This window comes from Dreissena polymorpha, chromosome 6 (assembly GCF_020536995.1).
Source record: "Dreissena polymorpha isolate Duluth1 chromosome 6, UMN_Dpol_1.0, whole genome shotgun sequence".
Classification (NCBI taxonomy): Eukaryota; Metazoa; Mollusca; class Bivalvia; order Myida; family Dreissenidae; genus Dreissena; species Dreissena polymorpha.
In genome coordinates, this window is record NC_068360.1 from 85,340,200 (window position 1) to 85,365,777 (window position 25,578).

General features: G+C 42.5%; 1 protein-coding gene across 1 annotated transcript in view; it reads right to left on the reverse strand.

Moving 5' to 3' along the window:
- Positions 1-25,578, reverse strand: part of LOC127833288 (probable ubiquitin carboxyl-terminal hydrolase FAF-X) — a 101,439-nt gene that overhangs the window by 41,285 nt on the left and 34,576 nt on the right. Inside the window, exons 22-40 of the mRNA XM_052358461.1 lie at positions 25,173-25,336; positions 24,384-24,484; positions 23,867-24,003; positions 23,430-23,567; positions 22,577-22,697; positions 21,328-21,455; positions 21,041-21,103; positions 20,748-20,839; positions 19,851-20,088; positions 19,206-19,331; positions 18,043-18,200; positions 17,121-17,229; positions 16,493-16,548; positions 15,552-15,642; positions 14,950-15,096; positions 13,304-13,514; positions 12,135-12,355; positions 4,046-4,224; positions 100-273 (exon numbers count right to left, since the gene is read on the reverse strand). Coding sequence (XP_052214421.1) covers positions 100-273; positions 4,046-4,224; positions 12,135-12,355; positions 13,304-13,514; positions 14,950-15,096; positions 15,552-15,642; positions 16,493-16,548; positions 17,121-17,229; positions 18,043-18,200; positions 19,206-19,331; positions 19,851-20,088; positions 20,748-20,839; positions 21,041-21,103; positions 21,328-21,455; positions 22,577-22,697; positions 23,430-23,567; positions 23,867-24,003; positions 24,384-24,484; positions 25,173-25,336 — 2,654 coding nt within the window. The remainder of the gene's footprint in view (positions 1-99; positions 274-4,045; positions 4,225-12,134; positions 12,356-13,303; positions 13,515-14,949; positions 15,097-15,551; positions 15,643-16,492; positions 16,549-17,120; positions 17,230-18,042; positions 18,201-19,205; positions 19,332-19,850; positions 20,089-20,747; positions 20,840-21,040; positions 21,104-21,327; positions 21,456-22,576; positions 22,698-23,429; positions 23,568-23,866; positions 24,004-24,383; positions 24,485-25,172; positions 25,337-25,578) is intronic.

Here is a 25,578-nt window from a genome sequence, read left to right on the forward strand (position 1 = left end):
AGTTTCAGACTAGAACAGTATAGAAACAGAACATATTTCCAACCATACACAACAGAAACAGACCTCTTATAAGTCCCCCTATTCCAATCACACACCCACCTGTGTGGACAGTCCTTGCAGATCTTCTGGTCAGCGAATGAGCCCCCTAGGACCCTTTGTAGTATGGTGACCTGACCCATGGCCTTCAGGGCCTCGTCCAGGCTGTCCACCAGACTGTTAAAGAACTCCAGGGAGTCGTGCTGGTCTCGAAGGTTCACCGGCTCACCCCATAACCTGCAGGCAGAGGGGATATAATACAATTTGTGGTATAAAGACTCCCTCTTGGAGAACTGGGCTTTGTGTATGTGCTTAAAGTGTCGTCCCCGAAAAGCTTGTGCAGTTTGCACAGGTTAATCAGACACAACACTATAAAAAAACAAGAGGGCCATGATGGCCCTGAATCGCTCACCTGACTCATTAAGATCAGATGAAAACTATGACCTCTATTGTCTACACAATGTTTTTCTATGATTTGACCTAGTGACCTAGTTCCTGACTCTAGATGACCCAAATACAATCCCAATCCAGATTTCATCAAGATTAACATTCTGACCACAGTTTATAAATATTGGATGAAAACTGTGACCTCTATTGTCAACACAAGGTTTTTCTATTTATTTGACCTAGATTTTTACCCCAGATGACCCAAATACAATCCCACCCAGATTTCATCAAGAATTCTGACCAAATTTCATAAAGGTTGGATGAAAACTGTGATCTCTAATGTCTACACAAGGTTTTCTTATTATTTGACCTAGTGACCTAGTTTTTGACCCTAGATGACCCAAATAAAATCCCAACCCAGATTTCATCAAGATAAACATTCTGACCAAATTTCATCAAGATTGGATGCAAACTGTGACCTCTACTGTCTACACAAACAAATTGTTGACGGACGGACGCACGGACACACGCAGGAACGCACAACGGACATCACACGATCACATAAGCTCACCGTGTCACTTCATGACAGGTGACCTAAAAATATGTGTCGGAGATAAACATGAACAGTTGTGGTTAAAATCCCATAGAAACAAGGGCTGTTTGTAAAACATGCATGCCCCCCTATATGGGCTATAAGTTGTAGTAGCAGCCATTTTGTGAATACGTTTTTTGTCAGTGTGAATGGTGGTGGTGGTGGTGGTGGTGTAGTAGTAGTAGTAGTAGTAGTAGTAGTAGTAGTAGTAGTAGTAGTAGTAGTAGTAGTAGGAGTAGTAGTAGTAGTAGTTGTAGTAGTAGTAGTAGTAGTAGAAGTAGTAGTAGTAGTAGTGGTAAAAGTAGTAGTAGAAGTGGCAGTAGTAGTAGAAGTAGTAATAGTAGACGTGGTGGTGGTGGTGGTGGTGGTGGTAGTAGTAGTAGTACTAGTAGTAGTAGTAGAAGTAGTAGTAGTAGTAGTAGTAGTAGTAGTAGAAGTAGTAGTAGTAGTAGTAGTAGAAGTAGTAGTAGTAGTAGTAGTAGAAGTAGAAGTAGTAGTAGTAGTAATAGTAGTAGTAGTAGTAGTAGTAGTAGTAGTAGTAGTAGTAGTAGTAGTAGCAGCAGTAGCAGCAGCAGAAGCAGTAGCAGCATTACAAGACCAATACTTAAGAATGATCAAATGGGAAAAGGTAACCTAGCACTGGCAGTAAATATGGGGCTCATTTACAAGTCAGATTTGGAATCTCTGCTGTAAAATGAGATTTTGAATGAATTAAAGGGAGGCAAATCTGTAATAAAAAGAACATGCATAAACCGTAGTTGTTTCCCTTGTTTGAACCATGCTAAATCCTTACAAGTTTGGAAAGAATTGGATGAAAAATTTGGACTTTATTGCATAAAAACCATTTTCTCAATTCAAGGGGAGGTAATTCTGTATTTCATGGACCAATAATGCTCATTTTTTGTAGGATTCGTGTCCTCATTGATATAAAGACACTGTGCAAATTTGGAAAGGATCGGACAAAAAATGTGGAAGATTTTTGAAAGTTTTCACAAAATAGGCAAAAACGAATAAACATGCAAAGTTCAACGAGCTCCTGCGGCCATGTTTTTTGACGAATCAAATTTCTTTGAACAACTTTTTCAGGGGAGCCTTCAAAGGTCATCCCTGTGAAATTTTTTGAAAATCTGATGAGCGGTTTCTGACAAGAAGATTTTTTAAGGTTTTTACCATATATGGTCATGGCGGCCATCTTGGTTATGTGATCAAATCTTTTTTAACAATTCTTTAGTCCCATGACCTAGGGATGCTCCACATGAAATTTAGTTGAAATTGGCTCAATGGTTTAGTAGAAGAAGATGTTTACAAATTGTTTACAGACGGACGGACGCCGGACGCCGAGTGATCACAATAGCTCACCCCGAGCTAACGCTCAGGCTAAAAAGTTATTTAGTAGGGATGGCAACGGTTATTCGGTTAACCGGTTATCCGTTTCTTAAGGAGGTTAATCGGTTACAATATTAATATTCGGTTACTCTTGCGAAAACACAATTTTTGGTTGAACGAAATAAATGCTCAAATCGTTGGTTTTGTTTTACTTCATTTCACTGTATTGGCTAATCCGCTTATCTTATCGCAAATTATCGGCAATTACCACCCCGTGATGCCCTATGCGGATCAAAAGCAATTAGAGTTGTAAACTATCGTGCAGCGGATTAATGAACAGGTTTTATTGTGCGATTGTGTTGACTACCATTGCTTGATCAAATCAATAAAGCTGGACACTGTGATTACGCCCGATCAATGTTGTTTTAACGACTATTGCAAACTTAAACACCCTAATAAAAACATTGAGTATAAACAGGCCTTAACAACAGAGGTTAGGAAACCACATTGCCCATTGCAAAATATATTTACACTAATTGACAATTGTTATTAATAAGCAAACTGTAAATGCATGTAATTCTAAAAGGATAATGAGTGTTAATAAAACACAGCATAATTCGAATTCTGCACTAGCTTTCATTGGTCAATGTGTAGAACAATAATTATGTGTAAATGACATGAAGGTAATATTACAACAGAGAAACATCACAGTTCACAGACAAGCATGTAAACAATGTCGGAAATGACTTTCAGAAATGACTAAGTATTGGATTCCAAATGTATATTCCCAATTTAAAGGACCAACACAATTTGTAAAGAAACAGTATTTAATTGATAACATGGTTTCAGTAATTAGGTTACAAGACAATCAACAAGACACCGTATATTTGCATATACATGTAATTGTTTATAACCGTATACGTTTTATGGAAGTTTTTTTCATTTATGTGTTAATACGACAGTCGGTTAACCGGTTAACCACTCGAATATCGAAATAGGTTAACCGGTTACGGATTTGCTTAGGTTTGCTATCCCTATTATTTAGTAATAATATTTCACAAGCTCATCTCTTAACCTGCATTCAGAGTGGAGAATAAAAAGGTGTGATTTGTGAAAATCCTAAGGGGGGAGACTACTTAACTTCTTTTTAACAGGATTCAACAGAATTCCTCCCTGTTTATGGATTCAATAAATGAGCCTTCCTCTGGGAAAACAGGGCTTAATGCATGAGCATAATTTGTCGTCCTAGATTAACCACACCGGTAATCAGGGATTACACTCTCCACCTAAACTGGATATTTGTTTAGAAAAGACTTCCTTTTAACCTGAGCCCATGCAGACTGACATCTGGGATGATTATGACTACATATCTGAGTGGTCAAGGGTCAAAAGCAGAATCTGCCTTCTTGAAATGTTTGCAGAATGCGTTCATTTCCAACCCTTAAGATACTGAAAAGCAGCAAACAGCCTTGCACCTGAAAAGCTTGCAAGTTACTCAGAGGCTGTTATGGTTTTATTCTGGTTGCCTATAGCCATTTTCACTATGCCTCTAAGTGGGAAATGGAAAGAAAAATCTGCCTACTTGAAATGTTTCCAGAATCCAGTCATTTAGAACTGAAGGTTTTTTCCAGACAGTAAGACATTTTATAACGACTATTAATCTAGAAGAAGAGAACGGTCAGTTTAAAACACCGCTGTACGTACTTAAAGTGTTTCCAGAACCCCTTGGGCACATAGTACTGTAGCTTGCTGGCTGCCAGGTTGCCAAAGATGAGCTGGATCTGCTTGAGGATGCCCAGGTTGTACTCCTTCCTCTCCTCCTCCTTGTTCGACACTGGCTTCTCCTCATCCTTACGTTCCTCCTCATTCACCTCTATGTTTGTCTGTAAACATTCATACAGCCATTTCATATATGAGCCTCATTCTGCGAGACATGAAGCCTTTTACATCTACAAATAGTGAAACCTTACAGGCTCTTTGAGAATAAGTTCACCAGTCTAATACACTGAATAAAACTACTTTCAAAACCATCAGTTGAATAATAAATGTGAGACTTGATATTGGGAAATAAAGGTCCCCAAAAGGACAGGTAATGATTGCTGCACACTGCCTCAATGTAGGTCCCCAAAAGGACAGGTAATGATTGCTGCACACTGCCTCAATGTAGGTCCCCAAAAGGACAGGTAATGATTGCTGCACACTGCCTCAATGTAGGTCCCCAAAAGGACAGGTAATGATTGCTGCACACTGCCTCAATGTAGGTCCCCAAAAGGACAGGTAATGATTGCTGCACACTGCCTCAATGTAGGTCCCCAAAAGGACAGGTAATGATTGCTGCACACTGTCTCAATGTAGGTCCCCAAAAGGACAGGTAATGATTGCTGCACACTGTCTCAATGTGACAAATATTTGAAGGACATTCGATAAAAATCCTTTAAAGGGCATAGCAGATAAAATCAGGCTCAAACATTCATCCCTCAAGTGTAACCTTGACATTATGTTTGCCTGACTGTCTTGTGTATACTTCTTATGATCTCAATGTGCAAAAAATTAGCAAAGTTTTTATGTTAAAATCCTTCAACTAGTAGGGGGCATATGAAGTCGACAAAAAAATATAAGAGACAGAAGGACAGGGGAAATAAAAATAACCCTTTTGACGGCTTATGTGCAATACATTTCCCCAAAAACACCCTAGTATTAAAAAAGAACTTCGCTCCTGGAATCCGAGCTTAATGCAAGTGCAGAAAGTCTTGCCAAAGATTACCCAGTGCAGTCTGCACAGGCTAATCAGGGATAACACTCCCAGGCTACACTGGATTTTCCAGTATTAGAGACTGTGCTGACTGCACAGGCTAATCAGGAAGGACACTTTCAAACTTAATGGATTTTCATTATTGAAGAGACTTCGATTGAATGAAAAATTCCATGAAAGCGGAAAATGTTGTCCCTGATGAGCCTGTGCGTAATGGGACGCCTTTTTACGCACATAAATTACACATGTCCCACCTCTCCCTTCTCCATGATGGTACCCACCTCTCCCTCTACCTTCTCCATGCTGGTACATACCTCTCCCTCTCCCTTCTCCATGCTGGTACCCACCTCTCCCTCTCCCTTCTCCATGCTGGTACCCACCTCTCCCTCTACCTTCTCCATGCTGGTACCCACCTCTCCATCTACCTTCTCCATGCTGGTACCCACCTCTCCCTCTCCCTTCTCCATGCTGGTACCCACCTCTCCCTCTCCCTTCTCCATGCTGGTACATACCTCTCCCTCTCCCTTTTCCATGCTGGTACCCACCTGTCCCTCTCCCTTCTTCATGCTGGTACCCACCTCTCCCTTCTCCATGCTGGTACCCACCTCTCCCTTCTCCATGCTGGTACCCACCTCTCCCTTCTCCATGCTGGTATAGTCCTCTCCCTCTCCCTTCTCCATGCTGGTATAGTCCTCTCCCTCTCCCTTCTCCATGCTGGTACCCACCTCTCCCTCTCCCTTCTCCATGCTGGTACATACCTCTCCCTTCTCTATGCTGGTACCCACCTCTCCCTCTCCCTTCTCCATGCTGGTACATACCTCTCCCTCTCCCTTCTCCATGCTGGTACCCATCTCTCCCTCTCCCTTCTCTATGCTGGTACCCATCTCTCCCTCTCCCTTCTCCATGCTGGTACATACCTCTACCTTCTCCATGCTGGTACCCACCTCTCCCTCTCCCTTCTCCATGCTGGTACATACCTCTCCCTCTACCTTCTCCATGCTGGTACCCACCTCTCCCTCTCCCTTCTCCATGCTGGTACATACCTCTCCCTCTCCCTTCTCCATGCTGGTACCCACCTCTCCCTCTCCCTTCTCCATGCTGGTACATACCTCTCCCTCTCCCTTCTCTATGCTGGTACCCATCTCTCCCTCTCCCTTCTCCATGCTGGTACATACCTCTCCCTCCAGGGTTTTTTTTTAGAAAAAGGGGAAGACGCTGGACGCTGGGTAAAAGGGGAAAATCGAGCGCGAAAGAGACATATTTGGGTAAAAAAAACAAACTGTTCATTTCAATGTCTATAACTCACCTTCAGACTTCAGGTTTTTTTTTAGAAAAAGAGGCATGTCTCTGACCATTTTGTTCTTAAACACATGAACAAGTATGATATTAAAGTCAAAGTCCTAAATAAAGTTGCAGGAGTAGATCTAATAATGGGAAATGTTTTCATTTGGGGCCGGGGAACGATGTCAATATTGTGATTTCAATTTCATTATGAATGGGTTGACGATCTAGATCTGCTACAGTATTGGAAGGGAATGGTGCGGCAGCTGCCGATTGTCTACTTTCACTTTTACAATAATCCGACAGTATTAATCGATGTTGATTACATGTACCTCCGAATCCTGCTGGGTTTCAACGGTTTTTGATGATTCATTCTTAAAAAATGCGTCAACGCAATTAATATTTTCCGAGTCCGAACGTTTTATTTTGTTCTTGTATGAACGCCAATTGTGAGACTTTTTTCTGTTTTAACGTTTATATCTTGGCTTTCACATAACAAGGATGAAAATTCGACTGGTTTCCGGTAAATTATTGACGAAACAACCTTCTCGCGCAAGACCGGAATCCAGTAAAATAGTCACATGATTCATACGATTAGTTGCCCGGTTTCCTTGACGTAATTTAAGAGCTATATATAGAATCACTGGGATTCCCAGATTTGAGTGTTCGTCGAGAGAGAGAGAGCGAGATCGTTGTACATGGCTCAAATTGGATAAGTGTCGACTTCCCAAAAGAAAAACAACATTTCTTTGAGGGTAAAATATTATATTTTGGTGAAAAATTATATTTTTGGAGGGGAAATGGTATTTTTAGGGGGAAAATTCTGGTAGGGGAAGACGCCGAATATCGGCGTCACTTTCTTAGTAAAAAAAAACCCTGCCCTCTCCCTTCTCCATGCTGGTACCCATCTCTCCCTCTCCCTTCTCCATGCTGGTACATACCTCTCCCTCTCCCTTCTCTATGCTGGTACCCACCTCTCCCTCTCCCTTCTCTATGCTGGTACCCATCTCTCCCTCTCCCTTCTCCATGCTGGTACCCATCTCTCCCTCTCCCTTCTCCATGCTGGTACATACCTCTCCCTCTCCTTTCTTCATGCTGGTACCCACCTCTCCCTCTCCCTTCTCCATGCTGGTACATACCTCTCCCTTCTCTATGCTGGTACCCACCTCTCCCTCTCCCTTCTCTATGCTGGTACCCACCTCTCCCTCTCCCTTCTCCATGCTGGTACATACCTCTCCCTCTCCTTTCTCCATGCTGGTACATACCTCTCCCTCTCCCTTCTCCATGCTGGTACATACTGTGAAACCATTATTAATCGTCAGGCATTAATTTTCATAAATTTCGTCTGTCGACGGATCGGCAAATTTAAGATCCTAACGAACAATCATGCTCTATGTTTGAACAAAAACAAACACTAAGTTGAACAATATTTTAAAATTTTACCGTAGACATGAGGCATTAAATTCCAACATAATCCATGCACACATTCACTGCTGTTTCGTAATCAAGATTAATCCGGTTTTGACACAAATGGATGTAGATTACACAAGGTACTTAACTGACACGTTACACTTCTTTAAAACGCGTGTGCAGTACAGCTGTATCGAATGCGTTGACTTCGTTTATGTAGAATGGTAATGAATTAGCGCTAATTGTTTATAACTTTATTACCCATTAGGTGCATTATTTTTCAGTGGTGTTGCATATTAGCCATCACACAGCGAATGCCGATGAAAGACAATACACCAAAATGAAAAGATGACGATGTGTGATCAACATGCGTATTTATCACAAATAAATAAAGAATATTTTAATTCCTGTTTGTTGTTTGATTGTTTGCGTTTAACCACACTTATTACTATTTTATCAAATTATTTATTTTTAAATTATTGACATTATTGATTTATATACCAGTAGTTTACTTTTTAAGAACAATATATAATAATAGAATAAGACTAATTGGCAATTGGCTTCGTTGTTACAAACACTCGTTAACGGTTATTCGATCCCACTTGTCCGCTAATCATAACAATGAACATGTGAATGGCATACATTAAGAGGGTCCATTACTGTCCCTTGATAACAAAAGACTAGTTAATTGGCATGTGACAAACAGGCCCCACCGTCTTGCAGTGTGTTCCCGCATTCGTACCACGATTTTTCGCAACTGCGATTGATCGCGAATATGTATGACACACAAATCGGATATTGACCGACGCATTTTTTAAAAATTCAAAATCAGAAATCGGCGAATTTAAGTGCTGACGAAATCGTCATTTTTATAAAAATGACGAAATTTTGTGCTGTCGAAAATAAATGGTTTCACAGTACCTCTCCCTCTCCCTTCTCCATGCTGGTACCCACCTCTCCCTCTCCATTCTCCATGCTGGTACATACCTCTCCCTCTCCCTTCTCCATGCTGGTACCCACCTCTCCCTCTCCCTTCTCCATGCTGGTACCCAACTCTCCCTTCTCCATGCTGGTACCCACCTCTCCCTCTCCCTTCTCCATGCTGGTACCCACCTCTCCCTCTCCCTTCTCCATGCTGGTACCCACCTCTCCCTCCTCCATGCTGGTACATACCTCTCCCTCTCCCTTCTCCATGCTGGTACCCACCTCTCCCTCTCCCTTCTCCATGCTGGTACCCACCTCTCCCTCTCCCTTCTCCATGCTGGTACCCACCTCTCCCTTCTCCATGCTGGTACCCACCTCTCCCTTCTCCATGCTGGTACATACCTCTCCCTCTCCCTTCTCCATGCTGGTACATACCTCTCCCTCTCCCTTCTCCATGCTGGTACCCACCTCTCCCTTCTCCATCTTGGTACATACCTCTCCCTCTCCCCTTCTCCATGCTGGTACCCACCTCTCCCTTCTCCATGCTGGTACCCACCTCTCCCTCTCCCTTCTCCATGCTGGTACCCACCTCTCCCTCCTCCATGCTGGTACATACCTCTCCCTCTCCCTTCTCCATGCTGGTACCCACCTCTCCCTCTCCCTTCTCCATGCTGGTACCCACCTCTCCCTCTCCCTTCTCCATGCTGGTACCCACCTCTCCCTCTACCTTCTCCATGCTGGTACCCACCACTCCCTCTCCCTTCTCCATGCTGGTACATACCTCTCCCTCTCCCTTCTCCATGCTGGTACATACCTCTCCCTCTTCCTTCTCCATGCTGGTACCCACCTCTCCCTCTCCCTTCTCCATGCTGGTACATACCTCTCCCTCTCCCTTCTCCATGCTGGTACCCACCTCTCCCTTCTCCATGCTGGTACCCACCTCTCCCTCTCCCTTCTCCATGCTGGTACCCACCTCTCCCTTCTCCATGCTGGTACATACCTCTCCCTCTCCCTTCTCCATGCTGGTACCCACCTCTCCCTTCTCCATGCTGGTACATACCTCTCCCTCTCCCTTCTCCATGCTGGTACATACCTCTCCCTCTCCCTTCTCCATGCTGGTACATACCTCTCCCTCTCCCTTTTCCATGCTGGTACCCACCTCTCCCTTCTCCATGCTGGTACATACCTCTCCCTCTCCCTTCTCCATGCTGGTACCCACCTCTCCCTTCTCCATGCTGGTACCCACCTCTCACTCTCCCTTCTCCATGCTGGTACCCCACCTCTCCCTCCTCCATGCTGGTACATACCTCTCCCTCTCCCTTCTCCATGCTGGTACCCCACCTCTCCCTCTCCCTTCTCCATGCTGGTACCCACCTCTCCCTCTCCCTTCTCCATGCTGGTACCCACCTCTCCCTCTACCTTTTCCATGCTGGTACCCACCTCTCCCTCTCCCTTCTCCATGCTGGTACATACCTCTCCCTCTCCCTTCTCCATGCTGGTACATACCTCTCCCTCTCCCTTCTCCATGCTGGTACCCACCTCTCCCTCTCCCTTCTCCATGCTGGTACATACCTCTCCCTCTACCTTCTCCATGCTGGTACCCACCTCTCCCTTCTCCATGCTGGTACCCACCTATCCCTCTCCCTTCTCCATGCTGGTACCCACCTCTCCCTTCTCCATGCTGGTACATACCTCTCCCTCTCCCTTCTCCATGCTGGTACCCACCTCTCCCTTCTCCATGCTGGTACATACCTCTCCCTCTCCCTTCTCCATGCTGGTACCCACCTCTCCCTCTCCCTTCTCCATGCTGGTACCCACCTCTCCCTCTCCCTTCTCCATGCTGGTACCCACCTCTCCCTTCTCCATCTTGGTACATACCTCTCCCTCTCCCTTCTCCATGCTGGTACCCACCTCTCCCTTCTCCATGCTGGTACCCACCTCTCCCTCTCCCTTCTCCATGCTGGTACCCACCTCTCCCTCCTCCATGCTGGTACATACCTCTCCCTCTCCCTTCTCCATGCTGGTACCCCACCTCTCCCTCTCCCTTCTCCATGCTGGTACCCACCTCTCCCTCTCCCTTCTCCATGCTGGTACCCACCTCTCCCTCTACCTTCTCCATGCTGGTACCCACCACTCCCTCTCCCTTCTCCATGCTGGTACATACCTCTCCCTCTCCCTTCTCCATGCTGGTACACACCTCTCCCTCTCCCTTCTCCATGCTGGTACCCACCTCTCCCTCTCCCTTCTCCATGCTGGTACATACCTCTCCCTCTCCCTTCTCCATGCTGGTACCCACCTCTCCCTTCTCCATGCTGGTACCCACCTCTCCCTCTCCCTTCTCCATGCTGGTACCCACCTCTCCCTTCTCCATGCTGGTACATACCTCTCCCTCTCCCTTCTCCATGCTGGTACCCACCTCTCCCTTCTCCATGCTGGTACATACCTCTCCCTCTCCCTTCTCCATGCTGGTACATACCTCTCCCTCTCCCTTCTCCATGCTGGTACATACCTCTCCCTCTCCCTTTTCCATGCTGGTACCCCACCTCTCCCCTTCTCCATGCTGGTACATACCTCTCCCTCTCCCTTCTCCATGCTGGTACCCACCTCTCCCTTCTCCATGCTGGTACCCACCTCTCACTCTCCCTTCTCCATGCTGGTACCCACCTCTCCCTCCTCCATGCTGGTACATACCTCTCCCTCTCCCTTCTCCATGCTGGTACCCACCTCTCCCTCTCCCTTCTCCATGCTGGTACCCACCTCTCCCTCTCCCTTCTCCATGCTGGTACCCACCTCTCCCTCTACCTTTTCCATGCTGGTACCCACCTCTCCCTCTCCCTTCTCCATGCTGGTACATACCTCTCCCTCTCCCTTCTCCATGCTGGTACATACCTCTCCCTCTCCCTTCTCCATGCTGGTACCCACCTCTCCCTCTCCCTTCTCCATGCTGGTACATACCTCTCCCTCTCCCTTCTCCATGCTGGTACCCACCTCTCCCTTCTCCATGCTGGTACCCACCTATCCCTCTCCCTTCTCCATGCTGGTACCCACCTCTCCCTTCTCCATGCTGGTACATACCTCTCCCTCTCCCTTCTCCATGCTGGTACCCACCTCTCCCTTCTCCATGCTGGTACATACCTCTCCCTCTCCCTTCTCCATGCTGGTACCCACCTCTCCCTCTCCCTTCTCCATGCTGGTACCCACCTCTCCCTTCTCCATGCTGGTACCCACCTCTCCCTCTCCCTTCTACATGCTGGTACCCACCTCTCCCTCTCCCTTCTTCATGCTGGTACATACCTCTCCCTCTCCCTTCTCCATGCTGGTACCCACCTCTCCCTCTCCCTTCTCCATGCTGGTACCCACCTCTCCCTCTCCCTTCTCCATGCTGGTACCCACCTCTCCCTCTCCCTTCTCCATGCTGGTACCCACCTCTCCCTCTCCCTTCTCCATGCTGGTATAGTCCTCCTCCACATCATCAGCAGCCCCCTCTATGGCAAGTATGCCCGCACGTATGGGCTCAATCATAAACAGCTGCTGCAGCACGGAGTTCATGTAGCATGTGGCCCCTGCATTCTTCAGACCCACAAACCCCTTATGGGGCCTTGCGCCCACTGGTGGGAGGTACTCCCACTCTATCAGTGGGGCCTCACCTGGAACGGTTAACATGAGAGTAAGTAACATGAACTAGGATGGAATTGGAATTTGCAAAAAGGAAAAAAAACCTACACAAATTCTCATTTCATCAAGTTATTCTAAACTCTTAATATGGACCTAGGATAATATTTGTTACTTAAGTGTTTTGTTAATTAGAAATTTGATTTCCTATTATTGAATTTTGGACTACAAGTTAGCTAGCTGAAGATTGGTGGACTTAGGGGGACTTACTGCTGTTAAGCAATATAATTTATTGAGCATGATATTCAACAAAGAGATTGCACATTTGTAACTATGCGTTATAATACTTTTTTTCCAGAATTTCTATAAGTCAATAATTCTTAGAGCTAATTAAGGTTACTGATAAAAAAAATATAAGACATTCTAGCTACATTTTCCTCAATCATATCAGATGTGGTGCACATTTAAGGAAGGTTTGTTTGTACCCCAAATTATCTGTCAGACATGAGGAAACATACCACAAAAATACATGTAACTACACATGACATTTTAGCAAACATCTGACACAAACAATGTTGAAAAAAAATGCAAAAATGTCTATAGCTTTAAAAAAAAATTGTTTTTCAATCCTGTTTTTTTTTTTTAAATATTGTTTCTTCAAAACAACATGAGGCATTTTAGCAAATAAATGACCTCACTACCAATGCCAGTAAAAAGCTCACACAAATGTATAAAGCTGTGAACAATTGCTGTTTTCCAATTACTGCAGTATTTTATCTCAATAACTGACACAACCAACCAATCCCCTAAAAAAGACCTCAAAACATTATAGAGCTTTAAAAAAATGGTTGTTTTCCACTTACTGCTATAGAACATCTCCATGAGGTATTTTAGCAAATATCTGACCAAACCAACCAATGCCCCTAAAAAAGCCCACAAAAAACAGCTTTAGCAAATGGTTTCCCTATTGCTGTAGTACTTACTGCTGTAGTACATGTCAATGAGGAGGGCGGTGAGAGCCTTGAGGTTGGGCACACATCGTGTACAGAGGGCCACTAGCAGCTCATAGGCGGCCACCACGGTGGCGGGGGTGGAGCACACAGGCGTGGCCTGCTCCAGGGGCAGCTCTCCACTGGACTTGCGGCACTGCAGCACCACCTTGGAGGCCGGGAACACAAAGTCCTCCACCAGCTCCTGTAAGAGATATGGGGATGATTATATACTTAAGAAACAGGCCTGTATAGGACGTTCAGTCACTTTTTAAATTAGATTAGAGAAGTTATTAGAAAGCATATAAATATTATTATTTCAGTGCTTTTTTCTGGTTTTTAATTTTGTGCTCACAAATTTATAATATGTTAAGTGAAAAAAATATTGCTTTAACATATTTTTACTTCTCAAACAAAATATATTTGACTTTCATAATCATTTCAAAATCTTATTTTGTTTATAGGAACAGGACATTTTACTTGTGATAAAATTTATTTAAGAATATTTGTTATAATGCTTTCACTGAGACTGAAAAAGAAAGTTTGATGCAATTCTAGTCATAAGATACTTCTTATTTATATTTTTTTCAAATTGTGATTTTTTTAACATCTCACATTGGGAATGAGTCTGTATAACAGACCTGTAGATAGCCAGGAAAAGCCTGTGTGCCCCCATTTACCTTGATGAGGTCGTCTCCCACAGGCTGTGCCCCCATTTACCTTGATGAGGTTGTCTCCCACAGGCTGTGCCCCCATTTACCTTGATGAGGTCGTCTCCCACAGGCTGTGCCCCCATTTACCTTGATGAGGTCGTCTCCCACAGGCTGTGCCCCCATTTACCTTGATGAGGTCGTCTCCCACAGGCTGTGCCCCCATTTACCTTGATGAGGTTGACTCCCACAGGCTGTGCCCCCATTAACCTTGATGAGGTCGTCTCCCACAGGCTGTGCCCCCATTTACCTTGATGAGGTTGTCTCCCACAGGCTGTGCCCCCATTTACCTTGATGAGGTTGTCTCCCACAGGATGTGCCCCCATTTACCTAGATGAGGTTGTCTCCCACAGGCTGTGCCCCCATTTACCTTGATGAGGTTGTCTCCTACATGCTGTGCCCCCATTTACCTTGATGAGGTTGTCTCCCACAGGCTGTGCCCCCATTTACCTTGATGAGGTTGTCTCCCACAGGCTGTGCCCCCATTTACCTTGATGAGGTTGTCTCCCACAGGCTGTGCCCCCATTTACCTTGATGAGGTTGACTCCCACAGGCTGTGCCCCCATTTACCTTGATGAGGTTGACTCCCGCAGGCTGTGCCCCCATTTACCTTGATGAGGTTGACTCCCGCAGGCTGTGTCCCCATTTACCTTGATGAGGTTGTCTCCCACAGGCTGTGCCCCCATTTACCTTGATGAGGTTGACTCCCACAGGCTGTGCCCCCATTTACCTTGATGAGGTTGACTCCCACAGGCTGTGCCCCCATTTACCTTGATGAGGTTGTCTCCCACAGGCTGTGCCCCCATTTACCTTGATGAGGTTGACTCCCGCAGGCTGTGCCCCCATTTACCTTGATGAGGTTGACTCCCGCAGGCTGTGCCCCCATTTACCTTGATGAGGTTGACTCCCACAGGCTGTGCCCCCATTTACCTTGATGAGGTTGACTCCCGCAGGCTGTGCCCCCATCTGGTACTTCTTCTCCGGGCTCTGGAAGGCCAGCAGCTCCTTGGTGATGCCCAGGTGTCCCTCAAGAAGGGTCTCCTCCACCCGACACTCTCCACTAGAGATCACCAGCTCCTGAATGGGGGGAGGGGCAATGAGTTATATGAGCCTTTTTCTGGGAAAACTGGGCTAAATGCATGTGCGTAAAGTGTCATGATCAGCTTGTGCAGTTGGCACAGTCTCATCAGGAACACCATTTTCCGTCTGCATTCTTGTTTGGAAGACACTTCCTTCAAATGAAAAATTTCATGAAAACGGAAATTTTCATAGCTGCTAAGCTTGTGAAGAATGCAGAGGCTAAACTTGGACAACACTACGCACACACATTAACCCATTTTCTCAAAGGAGGAATGAGGAAATTCACATAACAATGTTAAAAGGTAATGGAGAGACCATAGGGGATCTCTTTGTAATTCCAAAGCCCTTGAGAAATACCTGTCTCAATTCCAACAAATCTAAGTTTGAAATTTGATCACAGGAAGAATTGTCACTTAGTGAAAAGTTTCTGACATGGTTTAACTGGTGAGTACCTTTACAGTCTTCAGCCACTGTATCTCATTGTTCAACAAGGCCTCTGCATTTGGAAGCTGTACATCTGTGGTAAACGCATAGTTCAACAATCTGAAATCAACAACAACAAGCTTTTATGAGCAAACCCCTCAATACAAAACCTAGCACAAAGACAATCAAATTCATATTAACCTTCAATCTTATTGAATGAGTGTCCTTTTTTATCATATTTTAATCGGTTTAATTTACATACTGCAACAAAAGTGCATGATTTTTGTAATTGTCCACAGGGAAAGTGGAAATGTTGGTGATTTTATAAGAATAACAATTAATCCTTTGATTATCACTAATCGTCTTGATCACTGTTGTTTGCAACATTGTCTTATCTGATGTCTTGTGAAAGGGATGGAAGGTTCAGACAATTATACCCTAAATAAATGACAGATGACACATTGAGGACTCGTTTTCTATCGTAGAACTCAGCTATCAATCAGTTGAGTTGAATACTATAAAATCTAACTCCCCATTATTGCTCTTTGTTTGTGTGGATTTAACGCCAATTTGAACAGTATTTGAGTCATATCACAGTGGTCCATTAACCTAAGGACACTTGCTGGGGTTGCTGGCTTACCAGTACTAAGTGAACATTGTACCAGTAACTGACCTACTTAAATCAGAAGTAGGGGGAGAATGGCCTCTATAATCTGGGCAAGCTGACCAGTAACTGACCTACTTAAATCAGAAGTAGGAGGAGAATGGCCTCTATAAACTGGGCAAGCTGACCAGTAACTGACCTACTTAAATCAGAAGTAGGGGGAGAATGGCCTCTATAAACTGGGCAAGCTGACCAGTAACTGACCTACTTAAATCAGAAGTAGGGGGAGAATGGCCTCTATAAACTGGGCAAGCTGACCAGGTTGCATCATTAAACCACCATAAAACAAAACCTATATGTACTCACCGACATAACAAATGGAAATACTCATTAGCTTGTTTTGCATTGTCCTTTGCTAGAGTCTGAAAAGAATAACATTGGTATTACTAATATATTTAACAACATGTGCTTGCCAAACATATACATTCTTATAAAAATGACCAAGAACTTGTTTTTTCAATAATATTTGATAGATTTTTTAATAAATGTACTGATCTTTGCATTGTTAAAGCTCATTTGATAATAGCTGTACCTCTTCAGAATATCCTTTATATGCCTCCTATATCAGGACATACTGATCATAAATATATATGAGCCTCACTCTGGGAAAATGGGGTTTAATGCATGTGCTTAAAATGTTGTCCCAGATTAGCATGCACAGTCTGCAAAGGCTTACCAGGGATGATAAAAAGAAGAAGTTTTGTTTAAAAGAAGTATCTTCTAAACGAAAATCCATTCTAAGTGGAGAGTTTCATGCCAGATTAGCCTATGCAGACTGCACAGGCTAATCTGGGACGACACTTTACGCACATGCATAAAGCCCATTATCCCTGAGCAAAGCTCATGTTTATATTTAGAAGCTGCAAAATTTATTTGCAACACATCAAGAGATCATCCATATGACAGGACTCACATTACTATGTATTCTACTTACAGACAGCACAGTGAACAGGAGCTGAATAAAGAACACTACAGGCTTGTGGGTGCTGCTGCACTTTGTGGCCATCAGGAAAAACTGCTCTGATGCTGACGATCGCACAGGTCTGAAATGACAACATAGTAATTATATTTACCATCGGGAAAACCCATTGAAAAGGAGAACATAAGCTGAAAGGTGGACAGAAATCCAACTCCTTACACATCTGTTAGTACTTGATCGCATCTTTTTGTTTTCATTCACCAATAAACAATTCTTCTTTTAACTCCTTCAGATAGCAACACAAATAAAGGAACATTTATACTTTTTTTCCAGCAAAATTCATTTTGCATAATAATGCGAGTTTTTGTATCATATTTGGATTGCTTTTAATGGGTTACTTAGTACAGAATCAGACACTGTTTCCTAGACCAATGCCCTTTCGGCACATTTTAGGTGACATAACCCTTATAAATAATAAAAACAACAGTCAGCATTCAATATTCAATTATTCAATATTTAAGCACTTTCTTTAAAACGTTCTTGTGAGGCCTTGTATGGAGCTTACTCTGTCACCTTCATCAGCTTATTATGAAGATGACTTATCTGTGAGACTGCACAAACACTTCAAGTCTAGTGTTGCACAATGCTAGCCCCACCTACAGCCCACTAGACCCAATGACTTGAGTCTCCTTAACAGAAAATTAGGCTTAATGCATATGCATATAGTGTCCTCCCAGATTATCCTGTGCAGTCTGCACATGCAAATCAGAGACGACACTTTCTGCCTAAACTGGATTTTCGCTAAGAGACAACCTTTTAACAAAAATATACCATAAAAGCAGAAAGCGCCATCTCTGATTAGCTTGTGCGGACTCTGGGACGGAACTTTACGCACATTCATTAAGCCCTGTTTTCCCAGACCACTGGGCCCACTTACTTGTTCCTGCAGTGCAGCAAGCAGTCCTTGATAAACTGTTGCCAGGCCTTGTCCTTGTGTAGTGCCTCTGTGGCGCTGGGACACAGTAGCATGCACACTGTAAGCACTTCCATGGCCTCCCGGGACACGGTCAGGTCATCTGGGTCTGGGGTCAACTCCTAGGGAAATGTACTGTTGTGTTACCGCTAACTATTAAACACCTATAGATTGGACTAACAATGGTTCTGCTCCCAGTTCACCTTTAAATCATCTGAGTCAAGGGAAAGCTTCAGCATAGAAACAGATGCCCATGAGAACCCAACTGCTCACACATTGAATACCCAATTAAGATTACAGCCTTTAAATTTTATATCAAGTTATTTATGTTAAAGCAAACTTCTTAATAATAATCTTTTTACTTACTTTATTATGCATGCATTTTAAGCAAAAGTTTTTTCTTTATATCATTCTGAGGAATACAGAAGAGAGACAGATATTATCAATACACTCAGCTATAAATCTTATTTGCACCTTGCAATAGTGTACTAGTCTGTTCAAGTCTTCAGTAACTGGGCCAAGATGAATAGAAAAACATAGACAAAGTACTGCATGTACCAAGTAGGGCAAGATCTGCTGTAGGATCAAATGACAAACATTAATCACTGAAGGAATAATTTTAACAATATAAAGTCATATACGGGAGAAGACAGCATTTGTAGAGAAAGCAGAACACTACACTTTCTGTGCAGGTTTGTATAAATAATCAGTATGCAAGCAGTGTCACATGCTTTCTCAAGCAAACCAAAAAGCAATCATTGCCACTGGTGCATTGGTTTTTTATTGAATTTTTAAGAAAAAAAAGACAACTGCAATTACAAGTCCCTCGCATTTTGCAAATTAAAAAAAGGACGAAAACTCCTTAAAATTCAGTCAATATGTAACCTTGAAAATATGAATTCTGTAAAAGACAGATGAAAAAGGTCATGTAAAAATGTAAGAGTTGAGCACAGAAACATTTATAGGTTTTTTTAAACAAAGGGCAATAGCTCATTAAAATATTATCTGAACCATGTAACCTTTGATATTATGATAATAAGCCCTGTAGCACTTGCAGATAATCATTCAGTAAAGTTCAAGTTCAAATGTGTTGAAAGGTGCCATCTGTTTCATTTCTTTGCACATACCTTCTCATGTGACGCATGTATATCCTCGTTTGAGGCATGGACTAGATGCAGAGATCCACTCCCAGACGACCAAGTTATCTTCTGTATGGCCTTGATTGTGTTCAGATCTGGGCTCACACTCGTTGCCTGCAGGGGTACAAGTAATCATGACAAAGATGCAGAAAAAAGAGCTTTACTATGAGAAAAGGGGGCTTAATTCATGTACGTAAGGTGCTGTCCAAGATTAGCCTGTGCAGTCTGCACAGGCTTATCAGGGACGACACTTTCTACTTTTATGTTTTTTTTCTATTGTTTAAAGGAAGTATCTTCTTAGCAAAAATTCAGTTTAGGAGGAAAGTGTTGTTCCTGATTACCCTGTGTGGACTGCACAGGCTAATCTGGGACGGGACTTTGTGGATTGCAGAGGTTTATCTCAGACGATCAAGCATTAAGCCCCATTTTCCCAGAGGGAGGCACTTTTAAATGACATGGAAAGTAAACCAGTTGAGTAAAAGATGAATTTTAAAATAGGAATTAGTTGAAGATAATCTTCCTATCAGTTCCATAACCAAATATCTGTAGTTGGAAAAACTTAGCTTGAACTGGGTACCTGTTCAGCAAGGTTTTGTCCCAACCTGTTGGCCACATTGCGGGCCGTGTACATACCTGTTCAGCAAGGTTTTGTCCGAGCCTATTGGCCACATTGCGGGCTGTGTACTCTGTGGTCTGGTTGGGGATGTGGTGTAGAGCCTGCTGTAGGATCACGGCGTGGCTGTGCTCAGCCGAGGTCACCTGCACGGCGCGCGGCTCCTGGTTGCATGCGTCAACCACAACCTGCAGTTTGGCGTAGGCCACCACGTTCAACATCAGCTTGCACATCTTCAGGGCTGATACGTACGCAGACCTGACAAACAAATGGTAACTCATATTAAAAATGAAGTGGATTCAGCACAATTTTTTTTTATTGTACATTACTTGTACATTATATTTCTAGGCTATTTTAGCCAAATCTGATTAGCCACCAAATGCTGTGTTAAGTCAAACACCTATCATCATAAACATTCTTTCAAGCTTTCAAGATTTTACAAATATGATAGTAATAAGGCTACCTAACTGTACATAAAAAAAGTAAAAGCATTATTTTTGCTATTATATAGAGGATATTTGTTGGATTCGATGGAATATCGATTTAATCTTTCGATTGATCATATAAAATATGTATTTTTTATGATCACGAGCGAATTAAAATCGATATTCCATCGAATCCAACAAATTTTCTTTTTATTGTATTGCTTTTTTCACGGTTAATTTTCATTGTAAAAGAGTTTAACTGGATAAAGTCGCTTGATTTATGACGTCTTTTTGTAAAAAGACGACGTCATTTCACAGTTTTAAACAGTGAAAAATAACTGAAAAATATCGATATTTTTCACTGTTATTTTTCACTGTTTAAAACAGTGAAATACCAGTTTTATTTCACTGATATTTCTCTATAAACCACCGGAAAGCATAAAATAAATTCAGTTTCAGACTATTTTATCATGTAAGTGGAAAAATGTGTACCTTCTGGTGGGCAGGTCAGCATTGGGGAGGAAGTTATTCTTGGTCAGCATGTTCAACGACAACTGGACACCACCACTCTTGATGAAGTTGCACTGAAGTGGAAATATTGTACTGAACCACTCACATCATATTGATTAATAGCCCTTTCCCACATAGATACTTTTTTGACGCATTTGTAGTCCCTAGAAAGTAACATTTAATTAAATACCAATCTTAGTGAATTCAAGTTTTAAAGGCTTCATTTCCAACCCTTAGTTACTGATGAGCAGCAAACAGCATTTTTTATTACTCACTTGAAAGTTGAAAGCGTCCTCCGACATGGGGTCTTGTGAGGGCATCAACATGGCATACGCCACCTGAAGTACAAGGAGTGTGATACCACATGATTCACCCTACAAATCATACCGTAATACTAACTATTTTGACAGATGCTTCTCATGCTTGCAACAAACATGTACATGAATAGGAAATGAATGTAATTGTGAACACTCGGCTTTTTAAGTTTTTTAAACCAATGATTTACATTTTATTTTTCGTTCACATATATCCCACATATATCTGCCATGCTGCCTTCACATACCTCTATATTATAGATGACCTGTGTGGGAGAAGTGTTGAAGAACATGGCCTCTAGCTGCTGGGACATGCTGCTACCTTTCCTAGCATGATCTGCACATACAGTCTTGAAACTTTCCTTGGTCGCTGAATCTGAAATAAACATAATATATTTAGAAGCTGTATACCTGGGAAATGTGCCATACTACTACAGATTTACAACAAATTCTTAATAGAAGAATAAACAACTTTTATTAAAGACAACATAAGTAATCATCATAACAACATAAACATTTCACCCATACACCACCACAACCCCTGTGATGTGGCCGGTTTTGACCCCATGGGCATGAATTGAAGAAACTGAGTAGAGGGCCAGATAATTAACCCCTTACCCTTGCGTTGTTGTATCACATATTTTTTTCTTTGTTTCTATATATCCTTTTGCACTTATTAATATAAGAAATCAAAATGTTAAATCTTAATTCTTCGTTCACAGAAACCTTTTTATCCCATCATCAGACGTGCATTGTCGAAATAAACCACTGTGGAATAAATTTTCCTCTATTTCGGCAGTGCTGAAATATAGCTGTCACGCGCGGCGGAGAATGGTCATATTACTCGGAATCAACTATAAAGTAATCATTTTTAGTAAATTCGGATCAGATTCAACAAAAGAAACAAGTTGATACCAAGATGTAATATATTTTTAACAAATAATGCAACTCAAAAAGCAAAAAAACATTATTTACAAATATTAAGTGCGCGTACTCGTGACGTCATTATTAACACCTCATACGACACAATGCATGTTCTTTCCCTGGTCTTTCACGCTAAAGCTGCAGTTGTTTAGTGTGTTTTTTTCATTATTTCTTATAAATCGGGGACGTAGAGGTATGATAAACAGAAAAACAGGTTAGTTACTGCTCTTTTTGTAATGTATTAGGCTCGGCACGATTAAAATAATAAAACAATGTTTGCTTAAAATAACTTTGGTATTTTCCGTGTAGTTCAATTTTCCTATTCTATTTTTAAAGAAATAATTTACGACTAAGAAAATTGATGGGATAAGTCGAAATACTTGGTCGGTGCCGAATAAAGCAAAGTTTATTCTGCTTGGCACGAAAATCTGAACCACTCGCCAAGGCTCGTGGTTCAGATTTTCTGAGCCTCGAAAAATAAACTTTGCTTTATTCGGCACCGACCTAGTATTCTCTATATCTTCGCTATGTTTTCCTGTAAATACATTCTCAGTCATTACTAAGATGACTTACCAGCAGGCATTAGTTTGAGGAGGATGCGTGCTGTGTCCCGTAGCTTGGGCACCTGTAGAGAGCAGCCCAGGTCTGAGAGTTGGAACAGGAACAGCGCGTACCGCTGATTGTTAGACATCAACTGTAGAAAGATGTGAAGCATTTGAGCCTGGCCATGAGAAATGGGGCTTTACGCATGTGCATATTGCGCAGGCTAATCTGGGGCAACACTTTCCGCCTTAACTTGATTTTGGCTATGAGACTTCCTTAAAACCAAACATATCACACAGGCCAAAAGTGTTGTCCCTGACAAGTCTGCGCAGACTGCATAGGCTAATCTGGGACTACACTTTACCCACATGCATTAAGCCCAGTTTTCCCTGAGCAAGGCTTATTTGTTTTAATTAAGTACATATGAACCCACATCATAAGAGCATTTAAGAGCTTGATAGATGTACAGCCCCAACATATTGTGTATGCAGCAAATAGTTTGATGTCCGAGGTGTTGCTGCACACAAAAACCATGTTTCTTTGGTATTGAGCAACTGTTTGGCCTCAGACTTACATACTGATGCAGGATTGCAAATGACTGAGAACACAAATTCAATACAAAAACATTAATTGAGCTGCGCTCTTGGAAAACTGGGCTAAATGTGTGTGCATTAAGTGTACCCCAATATAAGCCTGTACAGTCTACTCAGGCTAATCGGGGACGACACTTTCCGCTTTTTATGGTCTCTCTTTAGTAAAACTCCAGTTAATTCCAAAAGGGTGTCCATGATTAGCCTGTGCACATTGCACAGGCTAATCAAGGACCACACTTTATGCACATGGATTAAACCCAGTTTTCTCAGAATGAAGCTTAAATACATACCACGCCCGGAAGACAGTTCTCCGCTTCTATGTTTGGACCTTCAAAGCCGTGGTGGGGGGAGCCTCCAGAGCTGTCAGAGCTTGTGTCTGGGCTGGACGGCATCGAGTTACCCACGTGGACCAGCTTGGCAGATAGCAGCTGAAACATAAATAGAAAGATATCATAGGAGCTGAAACATTAATAGAAGGCAATCATACAAGCAGAAACATTAAAGCTAAAGGAGCTAAAGCATTCACACAAAGCAATCATAGGAGCTGAAACATAATAAAAAGCAATCAAAAGAGCCCTGTTCGGGCCAAACTGGGCTAAGTGCGTGTGTGTAAAGTGTTGTCCTGCACAGACTAATCTGCGACGACACTCTACGCACATGCATTAAGCCCAATTTTCCCAGACCAAGACTCACGTCATTCCCTAGATCCTGTTCCAGCTCTACTTACCATCTTGTCCCTGAGAGGGACCTGGGAGATGAGTTTCTTGTCCTCCCCGGGCTCCAGGAGGTCTCCATTCACGTACAGGTCCACCTTCACGTTGCTGTTGGCCTTCACACGGTGCAGGATGTGTCGACGTACGGCACCTGGCAAACACAATGCAATTGCAAGGAATTACCCCTGAGATTTTATTTAAATGCATTCTAGCTTGATCAGAATCTTTAGGCTCATACAAACCAGGATCCTTATTCACCAACCCATTCTTAGACTTGAGAATAAAGAATAGACTTGGAACCAAGAAAATACATTCAGTGTTTGAATATATACAGGCCTCCACTGGTGATCATGTCATTAACATTAACAAAATATTTGTAGAATACGGGCCCAGGGCTTTCTTTATACATATTTTAAGTAATGTTCTTATAAATTAAGAAAACAGCATTAACATGTTGACAATTTTTTGGAAAAAAAAATGAATGGGAATAAAAAAAAATTCAATGAAAATTTGGTAAGAAGGCAAGGATACCTATGGTTTCATTGGTGTGTGACCAGATCTCTATATCCTCCACCTGTCTGCCCTGGTTTGGAAACCGCACCATCAACGACACCAGCTTACCTCGACATGCTCTGGAGGGAAACACAATGGAAAAATTAAGTTATAGGAATACATCTAAATTATTTTTTTGAGCAAGGACATGCAATGAAGTGAAATTTACATTGATGTCCATTACTTGCTTGAACAAACTGGTAGTTTGTTGGTTGATAAAATAAGTATATCAACAAAGAACATCCTGCTTACATTATGTTTATTTAAATGGAAAGAAAATAAGGAATTAAGGATTTTTCTATTCATGCAGTTTTCCGATTAATAACTATAATATCAGACGCATAGATCTCTTTTAAATTCAACACCAAAAGTGACAGCGATTTTTTTTACAGAACACTCTGTTGAGCAGTTTTTTTTCCATTTAATGCAATGTCAATGTGTTGCTATTCCATGCCTATAAATAAGTGATTTGAACAAATATCTTATTTCCAAATATTCGAAAACCGGTCAAATGTTCGAATAAAAAAATATACTAAAGGCTTTAAAACTTGAATCTATTAAGAAAGGTCTTGAATTATATTTGATGTTCAAAGGCACTAAAAATGGGCCAAGATCTGTATCTGAGTGGTAAAGGGTTAAGACCAGTGTGAGTTCAGGGCCAAGTAGTGTCATACAATAAGAGAAACCTATACATTTCTTAAGATCATCTTGCTTTATACCAGTTAAACAGACTTCAACCAAAGTGCAATCCGGACCCAGATTGTGTACCTGCTAAGTGGCAGTATGGACCTCTCCTCCCCGAACTGTTCATCACACTCGTTGACGTACTCCTTGAGTACAGTGAGCACACGGATCATACGGACCGTCTCCTGCATCAGGCGCGGGCTGGACTCCTTGTCACCCTCCAGGATGGACACCGTGTCATACAGGGCCTGTGCAGGTGGAAATATAATATCAGTAGAGATAAATGTAATACATATCTTTAAGCAAACAGTGCAGACCCAGATGAGACGCCGCATCTGGGTCTACGCTGTTTGCCAAGGCCTTTTTTCTAGACGCTAGGTATAAATGGGTTAATTTAAGTCGGGAAATATAACAATTGTTTCACTAGTTTGATATGTTGCTCATATTGCCATTTCATAATTATATCTGTTATAATTGTTGATATTGGGAT